The sequence below is a fragment of the Hirundo rustica genome, chromosome 3 (genome assembly GCF_015227805.2).
Source record: "Hirundo rustica isolate bHirRus1 chromosome 3, bHirRus1.pri.v3, whole genome shotgun sequence".
NCBI classification, from domain to species: Eukaryota; Metazoa; Chordata; class Aves; order Passeriformes; family Hirundinidae; genus Hirundo; species Hirundo rustica.
The window spans coordinates 92,396,460-92,418,141 of NC_053452.1; the positions used below are offsets into that span (position 1 = coordinate 92,396,460).

Below are 21,682 nucleotides of genomic sequence, written 5' to 3' on the forward strand. Positions count from 1 at the left end.
TAACATCTTTCTCATACCCTGCAACTGCCAAGAGTCCGAGGTACAAATCAGATTAAGCCCTATTGTGATTAGAAGCACTATTTACATTTATGTCTAACTTCTATACCACCTGAAAATGAAGTATTTCTACCTCATTCTTGATGAAAATAACACTTTTGTTTTCCTTATTAGTTAAAATAGATGCTTTCAAAGAATACTTATTTCTCCCAAATTCTGACTTGTGACTGAAATACTTAAAACTAATGCTAATTAGTAATAGAATACATATTTATTCTTTAATTAATGGAGGAGGAAAAAGAGAAAATTATGTTTAAACAGTGTTTCATCTCCACTTACAGCAGATTTAACTGTTAATTTGGTTTCTAGTGGTCTGAAAAGTCAGGTCTCTGCACTGGCCAACCTTCATGAAGCTTTATGGAAATCTTTTTCTGACTTCACTGGGGATAGTTTAGGTCACCACTTGATTTTTCTGTACATCTGTAAAAACCTGAGCTAAGCACACTCCAGGAATCAAAACAGCAGAAAATTTAAACAGCATTGAACACTCGCTGTGATAATTTACAAGGCCCCACAGAAAATCAATGTGTTTTCTCCCTATTGCAGGGCATGGAGATAATGAAACAATGATTGTGATATAATGATTCCTAAAAATAAGTCATCTGAAAGCATGAGGAAGCAAGGACTATTTGACAGGGCTCATTCAAAAGACACTTCTGATTTGTATGCCATAAATTTCTAACTTTTTTTCATTGTCACAGGTAAAAAGTCATGGATTCTGGGATTTAGCTACAAAACTGATTAAATTATGAGTCTAGTGAATCAAAATGGGTTTGGTTTTTTGGGGAGGTATTCTGTGGGTGATTTTGGGGGTTTTTTGGTTTGGGTTTTTGTTTTGGTTGGGGTTGTTTTGGGTTTTTTTGGGGGTTTTTTGTGGGTTTCTTGGTTTTGGGGAGTTTTGTTGTTTTTTGTTTTGTTTTGGTTTTTTGTTGTCGTTGTTGGTTTGTGGGGTTTTTTAATTTTTTTTTAGGGTTTTTTTTAGTTTTTTAATTGTTGCTCTTGATATTATCTGCTTTTGGCTACTGTCAGAGACTTAACATTGGGTTATATGGACCTTTGCTGAGAACCAGAAATGCCGTTCTTTTGTTCTTCCAGTATCTGTTCTAAAGATATTTGCCTTAATGTGTTTATGTCTGGAAATGTTGGGATGGGTTTTGAAATATCATTTGAACTTGAGGAAAAGAAAGCAGAATATAGAAATGCCTATAAAAATAAGTAAGTAGGGATGGTTTCATGTGTGGTACTTTGATGATAAATCAATGATCGGGGATAAAAATGGGTAGCAAGCAAAGGTCTGTCATAGCACTGTGATATTGTACATCATATCATACAGAACAAAAAATTCATGATGGTTTTCACAACTGCCCTTCAGATTCTTTACTGAGACGATCAGCTGCAAGAAGCTGGTGAATAACATGAGGCTGAGCAATAAGCAAGTACCTGGGAGCGTGGAGGTGATAAGACAGTTCCCAAATGTGCTGTGTGAGCTGTGGCTCTATGTTTCCAGGCTCACATCAGTCAGAAAGCCTGACACCACTGTCACACTGCTACTCAGTCAGGTCAAACACTGCATTCACACCAGAACAAGCTCCTGTGAGGGTACAGCTAGGTTGATAATGAAGTGCCTTGTAGAACTTCAGCCTGCCTTGCTTTTCTTTTAAAAATAAGCTAAGACTTTTATACTTAAATTGCTTCTGCAAAAGAGGCCATGTCACTAACCACAGTGCTAAGGTAAAAATAATACTACATGCTGCCATAGGAGGAATTTTATTATTGTGGGGCTCATGGTAGTTCTGCCTGTACAAGGGTAACAGTCAGAGGGAATAGAAAAGTAGGAGATTGTCCTATCACTGCATTCTTTCCAGCTTTTCCTCTAAAATAACATACTCCAACTGCTGTGGATATAACGCTCATAATTTTTTTTCTCACTTCTGTTATCTATACCAGCAATTCTTGTGATCCTGTTTTTAACAAGCAAGAAACCAGTCCAGAGAGAAAGGGTTGCAGTTACTCTCCTGTAGTGGCTTCACATTTGCCAAATCCGTGACATCTCCCAGAAACATGAGCTACTGAGTATAATGAGACTGTTCTTCTGGTTACAGAAAAGTATCGCATTTTAAAAGTGTTTACAATTAAAATGTCAAGTTATAACTTTAATTTCTCCATGAATTAAGCCTTTTCCCTTAGCTCCCAAAGTGCTGAGAGGCCTTTGCTGGGTAGAATCACTCAGCTGAAGGATCTCCTGCTTAAAACCTAAGTGAAAGCTGGTGTTGAAACCCTGAGAGAAAAAGACAGAGGACGACTTGAATAAAAATACAAAGTCCCTGTTATATCAGAAATAGCTTGATACCCTTGCAGAAAGCAGAATTTTCACTCGTATAATGTGACAGGTCTTCTCCTGGATCCCCAGAGTGCCATGTCAACTATCACACATCATGTCTGACATTCTTTTGCTCTTGACATAGTTTGTTTGTTTGTTTTATAAATAAAATTAAAAGTTGACAGAGAGAACGCCTGAGATCTCTCTGTCTGTCAGTTTCAGATATATCAGAGTAAGGGATGAGATTGTATCAAAGCAAGACCGGAAATAGATTTTGGTATGGAACAGAAAGGACAAAAAAAAAATCTGGTAATGTGAGAAACAGCAGCATTTAATTATATGGTATCTAAAATGCAGTTATTGAAATTCTCCTGGAAGTCATTTCCAGGCGTACAAACTTCAGGGAGCTGGCTGAAAGCAGGATGTGTAGATTTACCCTGACAGGTAATGATGATATGATGAGACAATCTGAGCATGATGAAATGACTGGCTCCATAAAGAATGAGTAAAGCAGTACCTATCATTTACCTTGTCTTTAGTGACATTTTCAGCATAGATTTCTGGGGTGTTCCTACAGTTTATTGGATTAGGTGAATCGATTACAAGGTCAGTTGTGGACTGGCATGTTGAAAGGTCAACAGGCCAAAGTGACTAGTGTCAGTTTATTAATGGCATTTCCCAGGAGACAACACAAAAGCAACACTTTTGCATCTCTATTAACAATCTGGACAGCCAGATGTAAGGCACCCTTAGCAAGTTTGTGGAGAATATAAAACTTTTAGGGAGTGATTAGTATGCATGGCTGCTGGTCAGAGCAATGTTAATAAGCTGAAGGAATGAGCCTGACAGAAATATCCCAAATTTCAACACGGACAGATGGCAAATCCTGCCTCTGAGCCAGAACTGCCCAGGTACTGGCAGGGCACTGCCAGTGCATAAAGTCATTTCACAGAGAAGGACGTGAGGTCCTAAGAAACAGAAAGTTGAATAGAGGTGAGCAATGCGCCCTCCTGGCAAATGTGGACAGTCAATACAGTGCTGTGTTACCAAGAACATAACCAAGACATTGCGAAAAATTAATATTCCCCTCAAATTACTTCTTTGCAGACGGAGCTGTATTTTCAGTTATGTGCTCCGCGGGATAGACACTGACAAACTGAATAAGTCCAGGCAAAGACACTTATGGGATTGGAGCTGAGGCAGCTGGACTTGTTCAGTTTAGAGAAGAGAAAGTCAAAATAGTATATCATTCCTATCTTCAACTACATAGGGAGAGGTATGGAGGAGACAGAACAAAACTCTTGGCGATGCAGACTGAAAAGCTGGAAGGTACAAGTCCCAAGTCCTATCAAGGAAAAGGCTGATATAAGAAAAATAATGTTTGACCATAAGTCAAACTGACGTGCTGCAAGAAAGGCCATGGAATCTCCATCCTTGAAGATACTCAAAATGTGTTCAGGGACATGGCCTAAACTGCCTGATCTAATTTCAAAGTCATGCTTTGAGCAAAATGTCAGAAAAGATCACCTCCAAATTCCCAACCAAAATAATTTTGTGATTCCATAAATTATTATATTCCATTTTAAAATTTCTAGCTGTTCATGGGGAATTGGATAGCTCTTAACTCTGCTTAGTCTGATCTCAAGGGAGAAGGATCTAGGTACAGTCCTCAAGAGAGTGCGGTACTCTGGAACAACCTTGAGATGACGTGGTTACAAGTTGATTTATTGAGAAAAGATGTTTGATCCTTTTGAATATTCACAATGTTGTCTCATGCAACTGGCTGCTTACTCAAGGTTGTTTCAAATGAAGAGCCTGTATCCCAAGAAACACAAGTTTTAAGTACCTTTATGTACTTTACATACATTGTCTTATTGCAACTTAAGCAACTGGTTCAATTTAAAATAATCTAAACAGCCAGATAAAATATTTACCCATGCATTTTCAGGTATCTCCAGGCACCATCAATACTTCCACCATTACATCCGTGTTGATTCCTGGTATCACAAGAGATCAAGTTCTGAGCAGAAAGGTTGTCTGTGATCTGACCCTTTGACTGAATGGCTATTCTATCTGCCGCAACGCCTGTTTGAAAATAAATTTTATGTTACAAAAAACAAATAATTACTCACAACTTTGCATTTGTTTTTGTGAATGAGGGACAGAAATACAACCTCAATATTTTCTGTCTGTGCAAATATCTTCACTAAACAATACGGATATAATCTGTCCAGACTTTTGTAGAGAGGATTGTGAAACTGCAAAGCATCAAGAGCAAGTTTGCTGTTATATGACAAATTCCTAGATTTACTGGCTTTTTATTATAAAGTCCCAAATATCTAAACATCAGATGAGACACTTGCATAATTGCCTCTATCACATTTGTAAATGCATATGCACATCTGGTTCTCTTCAGCAGAAGAAACAAATACTTCCCAACTTTCTACAGCTGAATCTCCGAATATCTTTGCTTTCTTTTCTACCTTTCTTTCCTTTATATGAAGGGGGGAAAAAAAATTAAAAGAGCAGTCCTATGAAGAAGAAAATTAAAAACTGAAAGTATATATTGGTTTTATTGCAAAGAATATTTGGAGATGTTCATATTGGAGTGCAAATGTAGGACTCTGTACCTCCTTCCCTTGTTACACAAAATTATTCATCAGACATAGATACCTTATCTGAATTCAATCAAATAATCATGATTCTTAGTACTTAGATATTTATGAACGGATTTAATAGCAGACTAGGTTAACTAAGTAGTGAGAGAAACTAAGGTACTTCTACTTTCTTTATCAGATGACTGAAAAAAATCAAGCCTCACTGCCAGTTGTTACCTGTGATTAAATTGTATTTGTATTCCTTTTAGCCCCACATATTTGAATTTTAAAATAAATTTTAAAAAAAATCTCTTGAAATCCAAATCCTCATCAAAATCAACACTACTTTGATGAACTCTGAGGAGGACTTCAGGAAAGAAAGTTTGCTGATGTCACGTGACAACTGTATTTTGTGCTTTTGTGAGGTGTCCCATGCTAATGAATCTATTTTCATAGGTATAAAAGCCTTTTATTGTAAAGTGTTTGAATACTTACAGAAATAATTTAATAAGAAAAAAATTATACTGAAGTGCTTGTCTGTACATTGAGCAACAATTAATCTTGAAAATTCAGACAAAATGTTAAATGCACCTAAAGAACATGTGAAGGCATCTCATACTACATAGCGTTGAAAAGAATTATGTGTATTAAAATAAAAATATTTGTTTATGGAAAGGAAAAATTCAACACAATATCTGCAAAGTTTTTCCCTCAGCAGTTTCTGTACATCTCTGCAGTAATCTGAAAGAGTAAATTGAAAGAGCTGTTAAAAGCTCTCTTGGTTCTCTCTTTTTAAAACTGCAGTGGATAAGATATATCAGAAAAATAGTGTGCTCAGTTTGTTTTTTTCAGGGAGCTGGGATTAGCTGGCCTAAACACTCCCTTCCTTCTCTTACAGCTGTGATTTGAAGAAGCATTTACAGAAAATTGCACCTGTGAAGACCCACTGGACAAATTAAGTCATAAAGATTGATTGGATGCTTATGTTACACAGTTTTGTGAGAAGCAAAAATCTGCAGCTTAGATTGACATTTAAAGATTTTGGGACAATATAAGAAAAAAGTTGTAGCAATTTAAATGTTCCTATTTGGTAATAAAAGGTGAAAAGAGAGCTGGTATTCATTTGTTACTTGTTGGAGTCCAGGGCATTCCTTTGGTTGCCCTGGAGGGTCAGGGACCTGGGCAGGGGGGTCTGGGACCCCAGCCCAGAGCTCAGAGAGACACTGGCTTTGATTTCAGTCCATGGGAAAAACTTCCTACACTGAGAGAAGGTTTACATGCCACAAGAATGTGAGAAATAGTAGTTTAGCTTATCACAGAATGTGAAAATAATAGTTTTAAGTTTCTAGCATTGAAGTGAATGGGGACAAGATGGAGAATCTGGGGCGTTGTCTCCTTCTCCTTCTCCTTCTTCTTCCCTCACTCCATTGCTGCATTGACGTGGCACAAAGTAGTTAGTGAGGATTGGGTCAAAGTAAAGATGACCTTTTTAGTAATAGTGATAGACATTGGTAAGAAATAGTAAATAAGAAATACGTAGTAATTAGTATAAAAGATAAGGACAGCCCAGCTCAGGGGGAGACGTGAGGAATCCATGCAGCTGCGAACATCTTGTCGGACTCAGAGAAAATTGTAAGATAAGAAACAATAAACGAAGTATGCAACCTTGAGAAATCTAAACCTGAGAACTCCGTCTCTTTCTTCGGCTCGGCTCGGAGCTGTGCAGGGGAGCAAGGACCCTGAAACCACCTCAATGTTGGGGTAAGCCCCCGACAGTTACTTGCCACTACAATTTTCATTACACATCTAACATCACTGATACTTTCAAAGGGAGTAAAAAGAAATATTACTTGCGGTTGAAAAAGCCCAGGATGCTCCACAGTTTCGCTGATCCAAAGGATCATGAATCCACTCAGGCCACTCATAAGTGGCCGAAAAAATTGCAGGAAACTTTTCTTCTGGAAGTGACTTTCCCTAAAACAAAATGTAGAAGATCTGTATATGCTTAATTTCCTATTTTTATCATATATTTTACCATAATTTTGTTTGTAAAATTCTTAATTTTTAGACTGAGGAAACCTAAAACATTGGCCCCAAGCAACTCTGTAGTGGTTTCCCCAAGGCTGGGTGCTGCAGACCCCTGAGAGACGGAGAGTTCTGACACTCCATTAGCTGAGCTGAAAAGCTGAGCTACAAGACTGTCAACCTGAATAACCAGACCAGTTCATCTCTGATTTTTATCTCAAACAGTAACTCCCTATTAAATTTGCTAAGTATGACCCAGCTGGCATTTTTGGAAAGAAAAGCCCTCTGCTGCAAATTGCATGAAGTTAAATACCTGTTATCCTGTTCTCCCAGACACGTGACTGTAGGTAGGAAATTTTAGTCACTGTGGGAGAGGAATCAGTACAGTGTATCATTGATTTGTCTTTTACATAGAGGTTATTCGTTCTAAAGCAATTATTCCTTTTCCAGAATAAAAATCAGTGATTTTTCTTCTGCTTTTCAATCCGATAGTGAATTCATGAAAATTCATGGTCTGGTCTTTAAAGCAATTTGGCCAGCCATTTCTGACACATTTGTCTCTCAGCCTTAATTTACGTCCCCCTCCAAAGTCCTCCAAGCTTAGAACAGATATCTGCATATGCAAGAGCCATTCGGTACAACGGAAAATAATCTGCTCTGTGTTCAACATACCAACTGCATTGACCTTTATTTTTTTTTTTTTTTTACTGTTGAACTCCATGGAATGATGGATTATGCTGCACAGAGAAATAGGAATGGTCACAGAGAATTGTGATGTTAGGGTGTTAGGGCAATATGCAATCAGTCAGAAATGCAATATACAAAATAAGATAATCTGTTCCTAAGCAAAACACTCATTGATTCTTCTTTTTTATAAGCAGACCGGAAATGTGAAGCCCAATGGCTTCTATCTTGTTTAAATACCTTTATTCCTTTTACTTCAATTTACTTACCTTCTAATTCTGAGTACCCTTGTTAAAACATTTTTCTAAATTGTTTTTGTGATTTATAATCATAAAATATGCCTTTTGCTAAGATGATTTAAACATTTGAAGCCAGTTCTTTTTAGGACTCTTTGGAGAACCAAATTTTAGCCCTTTGCCTATATCAAGATCACTTTGTTGTGTACACTGTGAAACACCAGTGCCTCCATCCAGCTTGTAAACCTGGATTTGCCACAGAAAATCTGCAGCTGAGAAGAAATGGGTAAGGAAAAAGGAAGTTTGTACCTCAGATCTGTATCTAACATTAGGCTGGGATACAGCCCCAACAGGCAAATTGATACAGTCTGTGTGTATTCCCACACTGAGAAGTTCTAGTTTGAGAATGTTAGATGCAGGCTGCAAGTCCCAAATCCATTAAGGAATACTGCAAGCTGCTAGGTCACTTCAATGATTTTGAAAGTCTAACCTCTACCCATACAAGGCCAGTAATTTTTTAAAACTTGATAAAATATTAATCTTAAATTTTTATTAATCAGTTTCAAAAGACTGTTTTTCAGAGTTTTATATACATGGGACTTGCAATGTCAAGTGACACTCAGGAGGCAGCAATTAATTTAAAGAATAACTTGACAAATTAGCGTTATGTTCATTATTAGTGAGTAAGCACTAGCTCAAGACTCATTTTGAAGATGAAATATACAGGAGAAATTCCAGACAAATAGAATTTCTTATAGATGAAACTGTTCACTACCAACCAGTAAAAAAGCAAAATCTGGCAAATGTGTAGCCCAATTATGTGGGTAACAGTTGCTTACAATGCTCATTATGATTCCTCATTTCAAATGAGGCAGTTGAGAAAAGCAAAATCCTAAATAGATCTCCAGTCTTGACAATGTGTTATTTAATCTATTCCTAACCTACTGCCAATGTATTTATTAGCCTCATATTGTAAACCCCAGAGCAAATTCCCCGTTGGCCTTCAGCCTTTTCATTTAGAAATGCAGGACTGATCTGAAGCCAGAAACATTGACTTTTTTTTCTGAAAAAATTGCTATCCTGATGTTGCAAAGTGCTGCTGGTCTGTGGCAAATATCAAGTCTAGACAATGGTTTCTCAATGTATGCTCAAGGACCAGCACCAGACAGCACCAGGCAATCAGCAAAATGACTGGTGAACTATTTTTAAACCTTTATATGTACTCTCTGCAGCGAAGTTAGAAGCCTGGCCAAAGCAGGAAGGTAAGAGGACACAAAAGAGCACTCGAATTTCAATAATGCCTTCTTCATAAAAGATAAATTACCAATAAGAGAAAAAAGGTCAAAGATAACTGAATTTGCAAATGTGGAAATAGTTTCCCTGAGAGAAAGGATTTTTTTTTTTTTTTTTAATGTAGCAAAAAGATTCTGGACATCACTTGCTTTGTGAAGACGAAATGGGCATGAATGACCTTCAATTTGCTAGAGAACTACAACTGCTGAGGGTTTTTACTGTGAAAGCCATATATCAAGGGAACAGAGGGTTTACTTTGTCTGCTTTCCAATTTTTTTATGAGTTTCTTGATATTTAGTGAAAAATGGTGCCTTATTACTGAATTATGTATTTCATTATCTTGTAAATGACAATTAGGTCAGCACCTTGTTGCTGGGAGTGGAGATCTTGCCATTGCAATGTACCTCTTGCCAGGACTTGGCAGAATACCACCAGAACTGTATCAGAGTGGTTTTAAAGGTGTTGCAATTATTCTTGTGCTACATGGAACTTCAAGAATGATGGTACTGAAAATGCTTTCTCAGATGGAGGAGTTTCAACTTTGTCAAGAGTCAAAAAGTTTTAGTGGAGCATTTAGCTGTTGGTCTATACTCAGGTCTAGCCATACTGTGCAACAGAGGATCCTCAGTTCAGATTTAGTTCTTGCTTCGTGTCATTGTCTTTTGGGTATTCTAATTTGTCATAATGTGAAACATCCCTTACAGACAAAAGCATCACCTTATTGAGCAGGTAAAGTCTTTTATTAATAGAACTTTTCAAAGCTCTATGAGCGACTTCAGGAAGTTTGTGATTTCCCTAAGAATTTTGCAGAAGCTGAGGAAGTCATACAGAGAGTAATATTTTATATTTTTAGCTTTTGTAAGTAGAAAGACTTCCTAGAATCCTGTGAAAGGTATGTGATTCCAGCAACATGTAAGGAAGTCTCATGATTACTAAATGCATGAATGTTCCAAGTTGGATTTCTGGAGAAAAATTCATTGAATCTCATTGGGTGTCTGGCAGTGCCAAAGGGAGTTGGGTCGTGGCTCACAGATTTCATAAGACAACAAAAAGAAAAAATATGACGAGAAATATATCCGTGGAACAAAGGCTGTAAAAAATGTAGCAGTGAAAGTAGCTGCAGGAATCTTAATAACAATGATTCAATAAGCTGCATCTAATGCAGGACTACTGAGCAAACAGCTGCTACAAACTGAATGGAGGAAGTATACAGAATTTCTTGAAATCTTCCCTTTCCTGTTTTCCTAGGTGGGATTTATCTCACCTAGCTAGATACCTAGCAATGGAGATGTCAATCTCTGGGTTGAGTACATGACATGCTTTTTTTGCAGGTGCTATATGAGCTTCACACCTTATCCCTCAAGGAAAATGCCAAAAACAACAAATCTATCCAATTCTTTTGAGCCTCAGTGCAGTTGACCAGTAGCTTAAGGCAGATGACTACTAAATATTGGAATAAATTCTTTTATGCCATTGTCTTATTTTGACCTGCCATCTTCAAGTGAAAGGATCCTTCTTTGGCTGCAAAGAGTAGTACAGAAAATCCTACAAGGCAAAACTCCAAAGCGTAATTCCTATCCACTTCTTGCTGTGGCAACCCTTCAGAGTGTGATTTTGATTAAGTTGGCCAGTCCAGGCCTGAGCCCAATGCCTCACCACGCTGCTGCAGGGAGCTGCCGTTGTCTAAATCAAACCAAAGGACTGCTAAAATTATTGCAGAGGCCATGCCCTCTTTCTCCAAACCCCATTCAAGTGGCAGCTGTGCACTGCTGTCAACACAGGGCCTTCTGCCACTGATGCCTAAAGATTTTTAGCTTTTTATATATTTTTTTATTTTATACATTTATTTATTTATTTATTTTGCAGCCTCATAGATTTTTAATACACAGCTGTATAATTTTTCATGCTTTCTCCCACGTCAGAATAGATTATCCTTTCTCACACATTTATGCCACCTTCTTGAAATTCTATTTAAATAAATAGCCTTATTTTCAAGAAAAGCATTTTTGACAAGAACACCCTGTTTTGCACCAGGACACAGGAGACAAAATAGATCACCGAGAACACCTTGGAGAGCCTCCAAGGGCCAGGCCCAAGGGTGGTTGCCAGCAAAGTTGATCTCCTATAGGATGTACTTGCTAGATATGTTGATTAATTAAACTTTAAAAATTAGTGGAAATGCGATATCGGGCATGAACAAAGATATTTTGTGCACCTGAAAGCTTTCATTAAGGGACTGCTCTTTATATTACCACCTTTAATATTGTTTGGAAAGTTTTCTTTTGATTGTAGAAACACCACAGCACATAAACAAGCATCAACAATTAACTTCTAATAGATAAGCAAATGGCGTCACTTGCCTGAACTATATTGAAGGCAAAGATAAAAACCTGTTATGCTTAATGCTTTTACAAAACTTGGATCTATCTATTTATGCATTCACTTCTTCTAATTTCACTCTGGTGAGCTAGTTAGGTGGGGTTTCCTGGTCTATGGATTCCATAAATTGTGTCCACTAAGAAAGAAACAGTAACTGATCCAAAGCATTGGAAAAATCACTATGGATTCAATAACTTATATTTTTTCTTAAGTTGGTTAACCTACGTACATACCTTAAAGTATATTTGCTTTGATGCAGAACTAATTTCAGCATAAATAAATGATAGGAGATTTAATTTAGCTGACATGAAAATTACCATGGCCAAGGGGTTTAGGAATCTGGTAGTAGAGAACCATTTCATTTTGCAATGATTCCCATAATTTTGCTGTCCATTTGTTCAAAACCCAAAAAAAGCTTTCCCAGCTTCTGTCAAAGATTGTTGTTTAGTCTCAGCTGTTAGCCTGAATGAACTATGCCCAGATGTATTTTTCCGTGGTTAGAGCTATGGGTGCAATGATTAACAAATGCAGAGAATATGGAGCCTTCTTAAGGAAGTGAACGACAATGATAAGTTAATATTGATGTAGAGTTTCACAGTGATTAGGATTTTCTTTTGCTCCTTCTTGTTTGATTTCTGTCAATAGGGCCAGACATGCTTTGACTTGGAGAACATCATATTCAACACGGAAACATGTAGTGACAAAACCCTGAATCATACTCTTATAATTGTCCACATTTATTTTTCCATGTGATAAAGTTATTTTAAAAATCAGCAAGTGTACATGACACTTACAGGAGCTTCTCTCATATTCAGCAAAGAATGAGATGGAGGGAAGGTGCCCAGGCGCTTTTTGAAACCTTCTTCCACTGTCATTCCCCAGAACTGACTGTAGTTGTCAGCTTTCCATCTTCCTCACAGATGAAAACCAAAAATACAAGACCCAGGTTAGAGATATCTCTCATATTAACACATTGCTCATTTAAGAGTATAACTAGCAAAAGCATCCAGAATTAAATGTTTGAATTTGCATTTCAAAAGCTTGCATTCAATATGCATGAGAAAATATTTACTATGGGCTTTTCCACTGCAGATAAGTGCAGAATGGAGCAACACAGCAGTATATGAATAGTGGTGACTTGGGGTCAGCATGACATCAGCCTGAAGGACATGAGCGTGCAATACTTCAGAGCAGTACAGGCAAATGAGACAGTCAAAACATTACTCTTCTCTTGAAGTTATGCTCAGATTGTGCTTCAGCCCAGATTCCCACAGAGAACTAGCAGCCTCATGTGAGTTACAGTGCACCTTCAAGCTCTGGTGCACCAGAACAGAGATACTGTTGAACCCAGCAAAAAGCCCAGCTGACACCTTCTTCCTGTGTTTTATACCAATAGCCACTGTGAAAGAGCTCCCCATGGTTCTCTAAGCATTCCCTTGCTACTCTCAGGTGGGCTCGACTCAGATTGTAGCACACTATATGCACAACACAAAAAGAACCACCCTTGCAGGCATACACATTTAGAACACACTGAATTTTACTACTGGATAAGGGCTGAGTGACAGGGTAGGGAGCATTCTCTTTACCCATTCCTTTCTTGTTTTTGTATGAAGAACAAGGAGTGGGATTCATGCTGCCCAAAGAATTCATTGCTCTTGGTCTCCCTGTGGTCAGTGAAAAGTGGAAGCACATGGAGAAGTTGAGTCACAGGGGTCTAACTTGGTTGTTTATCCTAATTTAGTTGGTTTAAATGTCTCCCAAAAAGCACAAAATGTTTCAGTAATCATGACAGCTTGAAATCTGGACAGGCTTCCTTGGTGAATTTGGCACCCCAGATCCTAGGGAGGCTGCCCCTTCATCTCTGCCTGTTAACAGCCAGCAGGATCCCAAGGCACAGATCCAGCACCAGGGTCCCTAATCCCTATGCACTAGCCAGGGGAATGAGATTGTTAGCAAGAAAAACAACAAGCCCCCAAAGTTCTTATAATTTGATCCCTGTTGCGCCCATCTTCTCCTCTTCCAGTGCTACCTGGAATCCCATTACATGGAACAGTGCTCTCAAGGGAGCACAAAAAATTACTTTAAATATCTATCCCAAGTAATAGACACAGTGAAAAATAGGGGAAGATGATGCAAATCGTGTTTTGAGAGAAAATAAATTGTTCTAAATTTGGAGATTAGCAGCATAAGATGTTCAGTATCTTTCCATTTTAAACTTTATAATCTGCCAGTGATTTACGAAAGATTCACAAATGCACACTTACTGTCAAATTGCTGTAATGTATTTGGAAAAGGAAGGGGTGCATACCTTGTAATTTGCACATACCCAGAATGAGCAATACTGTGATGCATAACAGAACTTTAAAATAAGAAGGTTCTCACCCATAATCTCCAGAATTGATGCGCTGAATTAAGTCTTGGCGAACAAGGCATACGTCCGTTGAACATTTCCAGAGACTGTTGATACATTTGCTGAAAGGACAAGAATATCATTAAACAAAAAAAAGGAATTTTCAAAGGAAAAATATGCACTTTAACAGCAGAAGGCAGATGGAGCAGAAAAAAAGTGTGAACAATATAATTGTCAGTGTTTGCGAAAACATAGCATCATTTCTTCCTGCGGTTGGAACAAAGTGGGAAGGTTTATAGTTTGTGAGAAATGTCATATCTGAAAAATTTTGCTTCCATCTTTGTGAGATCAAACCAGGGATTGTAATGTTCATGTTGAATTCCTGAAAACATGTGGTGGGGAAACATTGAGGAAGTTTTACTCTGGAAACCCAGAAAGAGTTTTGTGGCCCCAGACCTGATGCTCCAAAGACCCTGGGCTAAAGTCAGCACAGTGTGAGCTCCAGCCCTATTGTGTTGGGGCTGGAGCCCTGGGATTCCTGTCCCTCCTGTGTAGGGCTGGTTTTTGGAGAGGCAAAGCTGAGGCAGCCAACTGCCAGGGCTGACAGCACACCTCCCCTGCCAGCACTGTCTGCTTCTGTCCCAAGGCAGAGAAAGGGGTGCTCAAACAATTCACCCCTTTCCACATAAATCTACACACACACAAATATATATGTATATATGTATGTATGTATGTATGTATGTATGTATGTATGTACGTATATACTTACAGGTTAATATAAGTTCTCATTACTCATGAAAAAAACAAACAAACAAAAAACCAACAACAACAACAACAAAAAGAAACAAAAAATGAAAAATACAGCCCACCAAAACAAAAAAAAAACAAGCAAGGAGGAAAGATTCCACAAAGTTTAATGATATTTGTTTGATCAGCGTTCAGGTCAATGCCGAAGTCTAGACTGAAACCATTTCAATTTAGGTTTGACTGAGTAGGAATAGAAATAGGCCAATGAGGAGGAGATTTTAGAAGTCTGATATTCATATCTTGTTTAGAAAGTAAAGTTTCCCTCTTGCTGTTCTTCTAAATTGATTGTATCTACCTACCTCTACAAAGCCTTAATACTTAGCACTACTTTTGCAGCAATTTTGATTTGATTGCACGTTTAATATAAATTTTAAGATGCTCTCTACCTTAATTCCTGTTTCATGACATACGCTAAATAAATATCGATTTGCCGTTCTCTGAAACATTACCAGGAATTGCAGTTGTCTTTAATTATTGCTCCTTCTCCGTAATATCGGCCATCTTTATAACAACCTGCCAACATAACATATAGATGTGTGAAAATAAAATAATTCTTCAAGTGAATTACTGAAAACTCTTGCTACTATTGTATTAATTGGTTTTATGCAGTATGCTTGAATTATGTAGTTGAAATCAAGGATACGGCTCCAGTTTCTTCCAAGTAATGAAGGCAGTTTAATGCATTTTATTTTTTTAGGAAATATATTATCATTCATAGTAAATAAATTCAGCGTTAGATTCAAAACACCCATTGAAGAATTACTATCTTAAATATAAATTTTAAAAATCTTCACATAAAGGTATTTTTCAGTAGCAAAAAGAAAATATTTCTCATAAAAATTATTTTCTAATTAGCAATTAAAATAGAAATAAGTTTTTACATGTAGAGAATTTAAAACACCTAGTGAATACTCCAAACCTATTGTAATAAGTTCTTTTTCCTTGCCAGATTATTTCCTCTTTGAAAAACAGATCAATTGCACTTCAAGGAAAATGTATGTTTCATGCACCCTCCAAAACCCACTATAAAATGTAAATTGAGCTATGAATTCTCCAAAAAAGCACGTCCCTCTCATTTTTTTTTTTTTTATTTCACAACACTTCAATGAGAAAAGATTTTGTGTGTTTCAACATCTTCCACATAAATTGTTCCGTCGGCGCATCTGACTGTCAAAGTATAGCGTTGGCTTGCAAGTTTGCATGGTAGCGTGCTCCTCCCCCAGCGCGAGGTGAGGACGGCCGTGACGCTCCCATGGCCAGGGCTGCACTTTGCCCACAGCCACACACACACGCACGCCTCAGCTGCCTGCGCCTCCTCATTGCCAGGACAGAAACACGCGCTCCAAGCCCTGCACAATTTCACAACAAAGTGCAGAAGTGAAGCAGAGGTGATGTATTAACTATAACTGCCTTTATTTCCCTGTTAGTTCAGCAGGCTATGGGAGATAGCACAGGTAAAAGGGATCCCACTGAGGCAGTCTGAGGCACCAAGTGTCTGCTCTAACGCAACTTCAGCTAAGAGCTGAGGTATTTTACACAGAAAACTCAAGCAAATTGCCATAGTGCCACAGTTTGTCACATTACATCACAAAGCATCAAATAATAGCTGGAACGGGGATCAAGCAAGTTATTTCAAAAATATCAAGAGAAGGAAATATTGATGCAGCATTTGAGGGATGGAACAGACCCTCGTTGGACCTCTGCTGGCAGGGCTCACTGCCTGTGCCCAAGATAAAATGCAAACCTGGACTCGTACAGAAGCGGCTTTATAATGATATATGCTTAGGGAATTGAAGATTAGCACCATGCGGTTTCTTTAGCCTAGCCAAATTAATATTTTGCGGGCCATGAGTACTGCCTGAGGTAGCAGTGAGACTACAGATATCTAAGCTAAAAGACACATGAGAATGCAGCAAGGTTGTCTGGCTCAAAATGTATCAGGTTGGAATATTAATAAATTAAGTGGGAAATTAATTAATTTGAAAATATAGCTTGATGACTTTGTGAATCGGATTTTATGATGTGAAAATCATTAATAGAAAGAGAAGAGCATTTGAGAAATGGAGACTTCCTTCACCATCCAACATTCATATACCCTTAATGGTTCTTTTTGCAGCATTGCTGTGAGTACTTTTGTCAGTGAAATATCTTCAGGTTTACTCCCTTGTAGGTTAGATCATATCTGTCCTGTAAAAGTAATCAGCAAACTCACTGGATGTCACTTTTACACCACCAACAGGGTGAGACCCAGTGTGTGGTTTTTGACAGTGTTTTTTGTACCATCAGAATAACTGAAACAAAGAGATAAAATAAGTATTAAGCCCTGAGATAAAACTCAACAAGTCCTTCTAACAACAAAATTTAAAATACTGCTATAATAAAAAGACCCTGAACTTCTATTTGGTATCTAAGGCAGGAATGTGCAGTTTCTTCTGAAACTACACATGAAAGCCATAGTAAAAAACCTGAAGGCTGGGTTTATGAAGGCAGGGTCGAAGCAGTTCAACACATTTAAATCAATACTGACTCCCAGCATGGTGCATCCATGGAAGAAGTCGCAATGTAGCTTGTTTCTGCTGTGCACCGTTAGTGAATATGTGGGGATTCAGAAATAAACCACTGAGGAGTTTTGTTGCTATACATTCCAGCCCATGTAAAACACTTCAGTTTATCGGTTTATTTAAAGAACTATGACTCGGGAGGCTCTGAGAGCAAAATCTCTGGCAACCTTTAGATCTTCCAGGTAAAAAGCACTTTGGCATATGTGGTCTTCAAGTGCTTAAATAATTCTTAGCCTAAGGCAGAAATGTAGTCTCTGCTGCTAAAAGTCAACTAACATACTTATGTAATTTCTAATTATGTTTCCTAATTTGCTTAATCTTCAGGCATTTAGTCCTACTTGTTTTTCCTTTTTTTTCATTCCAATTCCTGAGATATCCCAGTTCTAGAAATATTCTTTAGAGATGGTTTTGTTTGTTACTTTTTCTCCTCTGCTTTATTTTGGATTTTATTATTCACCTCTTACCCTCTAAATTACTTACATAATGAATATACAATAAAGAGATTTTTTAAAACTTGCAGACTTTCCATCACTTTGATGATCAGGGTGCCAGGATTTCTTGTGAGATGGCACATTAAAAAATAGTATAAGATCATCTATAGGACTAGTAAAGGTACTGTAAATATAATTCCTACCCCTGGCAGTTATATTAGGAGTTACAAAACAGCAAACACCAATGCAAAAAAATTGGATTAAGTAAGCAGTAAAAATATTACTCCTCACCTATTGCCTTATCTAAAACTTCTGTTGCACTTCTGCTTTTTAGAGGTAGACCTGTGGCAGTGACCATGTGGCAAACTGCTGCAAGTTTTGTAGTGATTCAATTCCAAGAGACAGTTTGCCAAAGTAGACTCACCAGCTCTCAGCATAAATACAACTACGTATTTATGTGTATGTTTGCAACAGAATACCATGTTGTAAATAACATACACCCCTGTACCAAATAAAATTTAAAAAAAAAATCTTTATTTACATAGAGCCCTAGAACATTTAAATGGTTAGAAACACTTTGGAAAAGAAAATTTTGCATCATTTCTGTCACTCCCACTTACCAGATTTTGTCTGTGCGCCTAAGAGCACAGCCTTGTGAAGAGCTTGTGTTCTGAGTGCTGAACTGCAAGCAGCAAGGTTATTGCAAAGAGACAGTTAATTTTAAAAAAATCACAGTAGTATTTTGTTGATTTTAGTCTTTTGAAACTTTGGTACATTCCATACATCCTGGACCAGATTTGATGTACTGACAGGAAGAAGCTACACAGTTGTAAAATCCACAATACCAAATTTTCTTCACCAGCAGAGATTTGGCCTACTCAAAAGCCAAGAGAAGAGTGGGTTTTTGAAAATCTATTTTTGGGGGTTTTTTTTCAATTTTTAGTATAAAAAAGAATTAGACTTCACTTAGAGCAGTCCTGGAGGGACTTCCACTGCAAACTAACTAGTAAGAAACTAAAATATGCCACAAATCCTTGTTCTAAACACATCCCTTCACCTACTCTTTGTTCTAAGCACATCCCTTCATTTAATCCTGCACATGAGCTGTCGCCAGAAAAACAGTGCCCCACAGGAAAGCTATGCTGCATGAAAGCTTTACAGAACACCTCAGTACCATTCAGGGTAACCCTCAGTTTTGTTGATGATTTGTTTGTACTGATGGATACAAATATTTAGAGCTTGCTGTTCATCTCTTGTTAATCTGTGCAACCCTGTTGAAATTTTTCAGCTTACAGTAATTTTGACCCAATGAGGTTATTATCCGAGAAGTTTCAAGTAAAACAGAGGTTCTGTCCAAGAGAAATAAAAACAAGTCAACACTAATGTCCTAGAGACAAAGAAATAACAGCAAGTATAAGTCTCACTCCAGTTTCATACTCGGTGTCTTTGTCCACTACGTCTTTAGTCACATTTTCAGGTTTTATACACTCTAGAGACTAATCAGTAATTCCTCTTCTACGTCTATTTTCACTGTGATGCTCTAAATCCAACTGAGCATTTCCTCTCTACTTACCCCATGCTGGAGGAGGCCAAGGCTCCTCTGACCTGGTGGGCTCCACAGGGTGGTTGCAGACATCCCAGTAGTCAGCACAACAGTCCACAGGCCCAGGAGAGCCTGAGGTGCAGTACTGGTCACAGTAACATATAGCTCCTCTGGAGACAATGGCAAAGCTGCAGTCATCATCTCTTCCTGTGCAACAGCCTCGTATTCTGCAGGACCTTCCCTGATACGGACTCCTTTTAATCCTGTTCCACTTAGCAGAACCACTGTCTTCTACAGAGTAAAGTCCTTGGGGGACATTTCTTCTAGAATCAAGATGCTTTGCCTTCAAAACTTCACTGGCAATGCAATATAAGAGCAATATCTGAATTTTGAGCCACATTCTTGGGCCTCTAGAAGCCTTTTTTGAGGCTGGTTGTCCTTCACTTTCTCAGCAAATATTCATTGACTCTAGATGTAGTACCGCCAGTTAGCAATCAGAAGGAAATCTGAACAGAAAGCTGCAGACTACAGTTTTCTAGGAAGACTCAGCATGTGTTAATTATTAGTCAGGTATGTTGTAAACCAGTTTATTTGCCCAAGATACAGAGGTACTGGAAACAGAGCCACAACTTTGTATTCATCGTTATGAAACTTTGGTGTGATCCCTTGCAAGTGAGGAAGCTTATAGAAAAGTTTCAACATATACAAAATATACATAATCCAGTATTTTAGTTCTACACTTGAGACTTCTGAACTAAAAATAATGTGAGGAATGAGTACATAGTGTCAAAGGAAGCTCTCTTTCTTTTTGTGTACCTATAGCCAGCATATTCTCTGCATGATCAGAAAACCTTTAACATTTAGATTGTATCTCATCTAAATTATTCTTTCTGATAAGCAGGGTGACATCACTGCAGTAAACTTATCCTGCATCCCCCATTTCAATTTTATTTCCAGTGATATAGCTTAGCCTTATATGCTTCACTCTTTTCACTGTTGGGTAAATTCAGAAAAAAATCAGGTGATATTCAGTATAAACTATTACTCAAAAATATTCTTTTAAGGTTTGCATTTCTGTACTCAAAATAACTTGGCAGTCATTTTAATTAACATAATGAATACCCACTGATAAGTGCTCATTCCTATTTAAAAAGTAAATGGCTGTATTTATATATCCACAAAAAAAGGAAAAAAAAGTAAAAGCAGATATCAAGGATAAGTCTAACAGCCTTTGCTACTTGATATGTAATCTCCAGGTTTTTGAACAGAGGGCTTAAAGAAATATACACAGTACTGTTGCCAAAAAAAGATTCAGAAAAAAGTACCAAAGTATTTTGAAGTTCCTACCAGAGATAGCACGTAAGGCTTAGTTGAAATAAAAAACACCGCACAGAATTTCAAATCTAAACAAGACAATTTAAATCTCCAAAGCTGAGCAAACAGAGATAAAAATCAGTCATCTTTCTGTTTCCATTTCTTAGTAAGTAAGAGGAACCTGGAAAGCTGATGGTAGGTTGTTTCTTAGGGAATTAAGGGGATTTTTCCCTTTGTGACTTCAGCTGGGCTGCTTGGGAAGCCACAACATCTAAGGGCAACTACCTTGGAAAACACAGCTGGTGTGGATGCATTGCCATGGGTCCTAGAGACATTAAGAGGCAAAGTGTGTAGATGTTTATATATCTGGGCTTGTAATCCAAATACTGAAGTCTTCAATACAATTTCTTGCCAGCAATGCTTTTAATGGACGTGCCTCCTACGCTGTCCTTGTCACAACTAAGGAGCTGCAGATGAGGGAAAATTACATATGACCGCACAATTTTTATTTTTCTCTCTTGCAGGCAATCTCCTGTGTGAAAGATAACAGAAAGGCCAAGGTCAGCAACAGGCAATCGCTGTCCATCACGCTAATAGTACATACATCTTAACCTTCAAGTTTGCTCTGCTTTTTTTTTTTTTTTTTTTTAATTGTTTTGTTCATAATTTAAAAATCTGGACAACCTTAAATCTGACACTGACTGCAATGATGCAACAAATATAAGGGAGATGAGAAAGGATATTTTCATGGAAACAGTGAAGTGCTCTCTGGAAGCTATAATTCATTTCTTTTCCTTACATCTATGCAGCTCTGTCAGCTCCAAGAGAATGACCTCTGATTTGCACTGGCATTAGCAAAATTCAAATTTCCTTTGCATTACAAATCTTCAGAAATACTTTTATCTAGTTATCTCCTTGCTCTGGACACATAAGAAAGAATATGTGGTAAATGTCCGTCAGTCACATTAAGTGAACAGGCATATCTCTTTTTAACTTTAAAGACCTGCTGATGATAAACCAGAGGCAAGGAATTTGCTTGGAAACCATTTACACAGAAGTTAGATTTCTTTTAAAGGAATACAAAA

At 37.7% G+C, this 21,682-nt stretch overlaps 1 protein-coding gene across 1 annotated transcript in view; it reads right to left on the reverse strand.

Annotated features, from left to right (window-relative positions):
• TINAG (tubulointerstitial nephritis antigen) overlaps positions 1-19,683 on the reverse strand; it is a 37,729-nt gene extending 18,046 nt beyond the window's left edge. Inside the window, exons 1-6 of the mRNA XM_040059851.1 lie at positions 19,314-19,683; positions 15,198-15,261; positions 13,974-14,063; positions 12,386-12,500; positions 6,825-6,948; positions 4,312-4,462 (exon numbers count right to left, since the gene is read on the reverse strand). Coding sequence (XP_039915785.1) covers positions 4,312-4,462; positions 6,825-6,948; positions 12,386-12,500; positions 13,974-14,063; positions 15,198-15,261; positions 19,314-19,683 — 914 coding nt within the window. The remainder of the gene's footprint in view (positions 1-4,311; positions 4,463-6,824; positions 6,949-12,385; positions 12,501-13,973; positions 14,064-15,197; positions 15,262-19,313) is intronic.
• Positions 19,684-21,682: the final 1,999 nt, after the last annotated feature.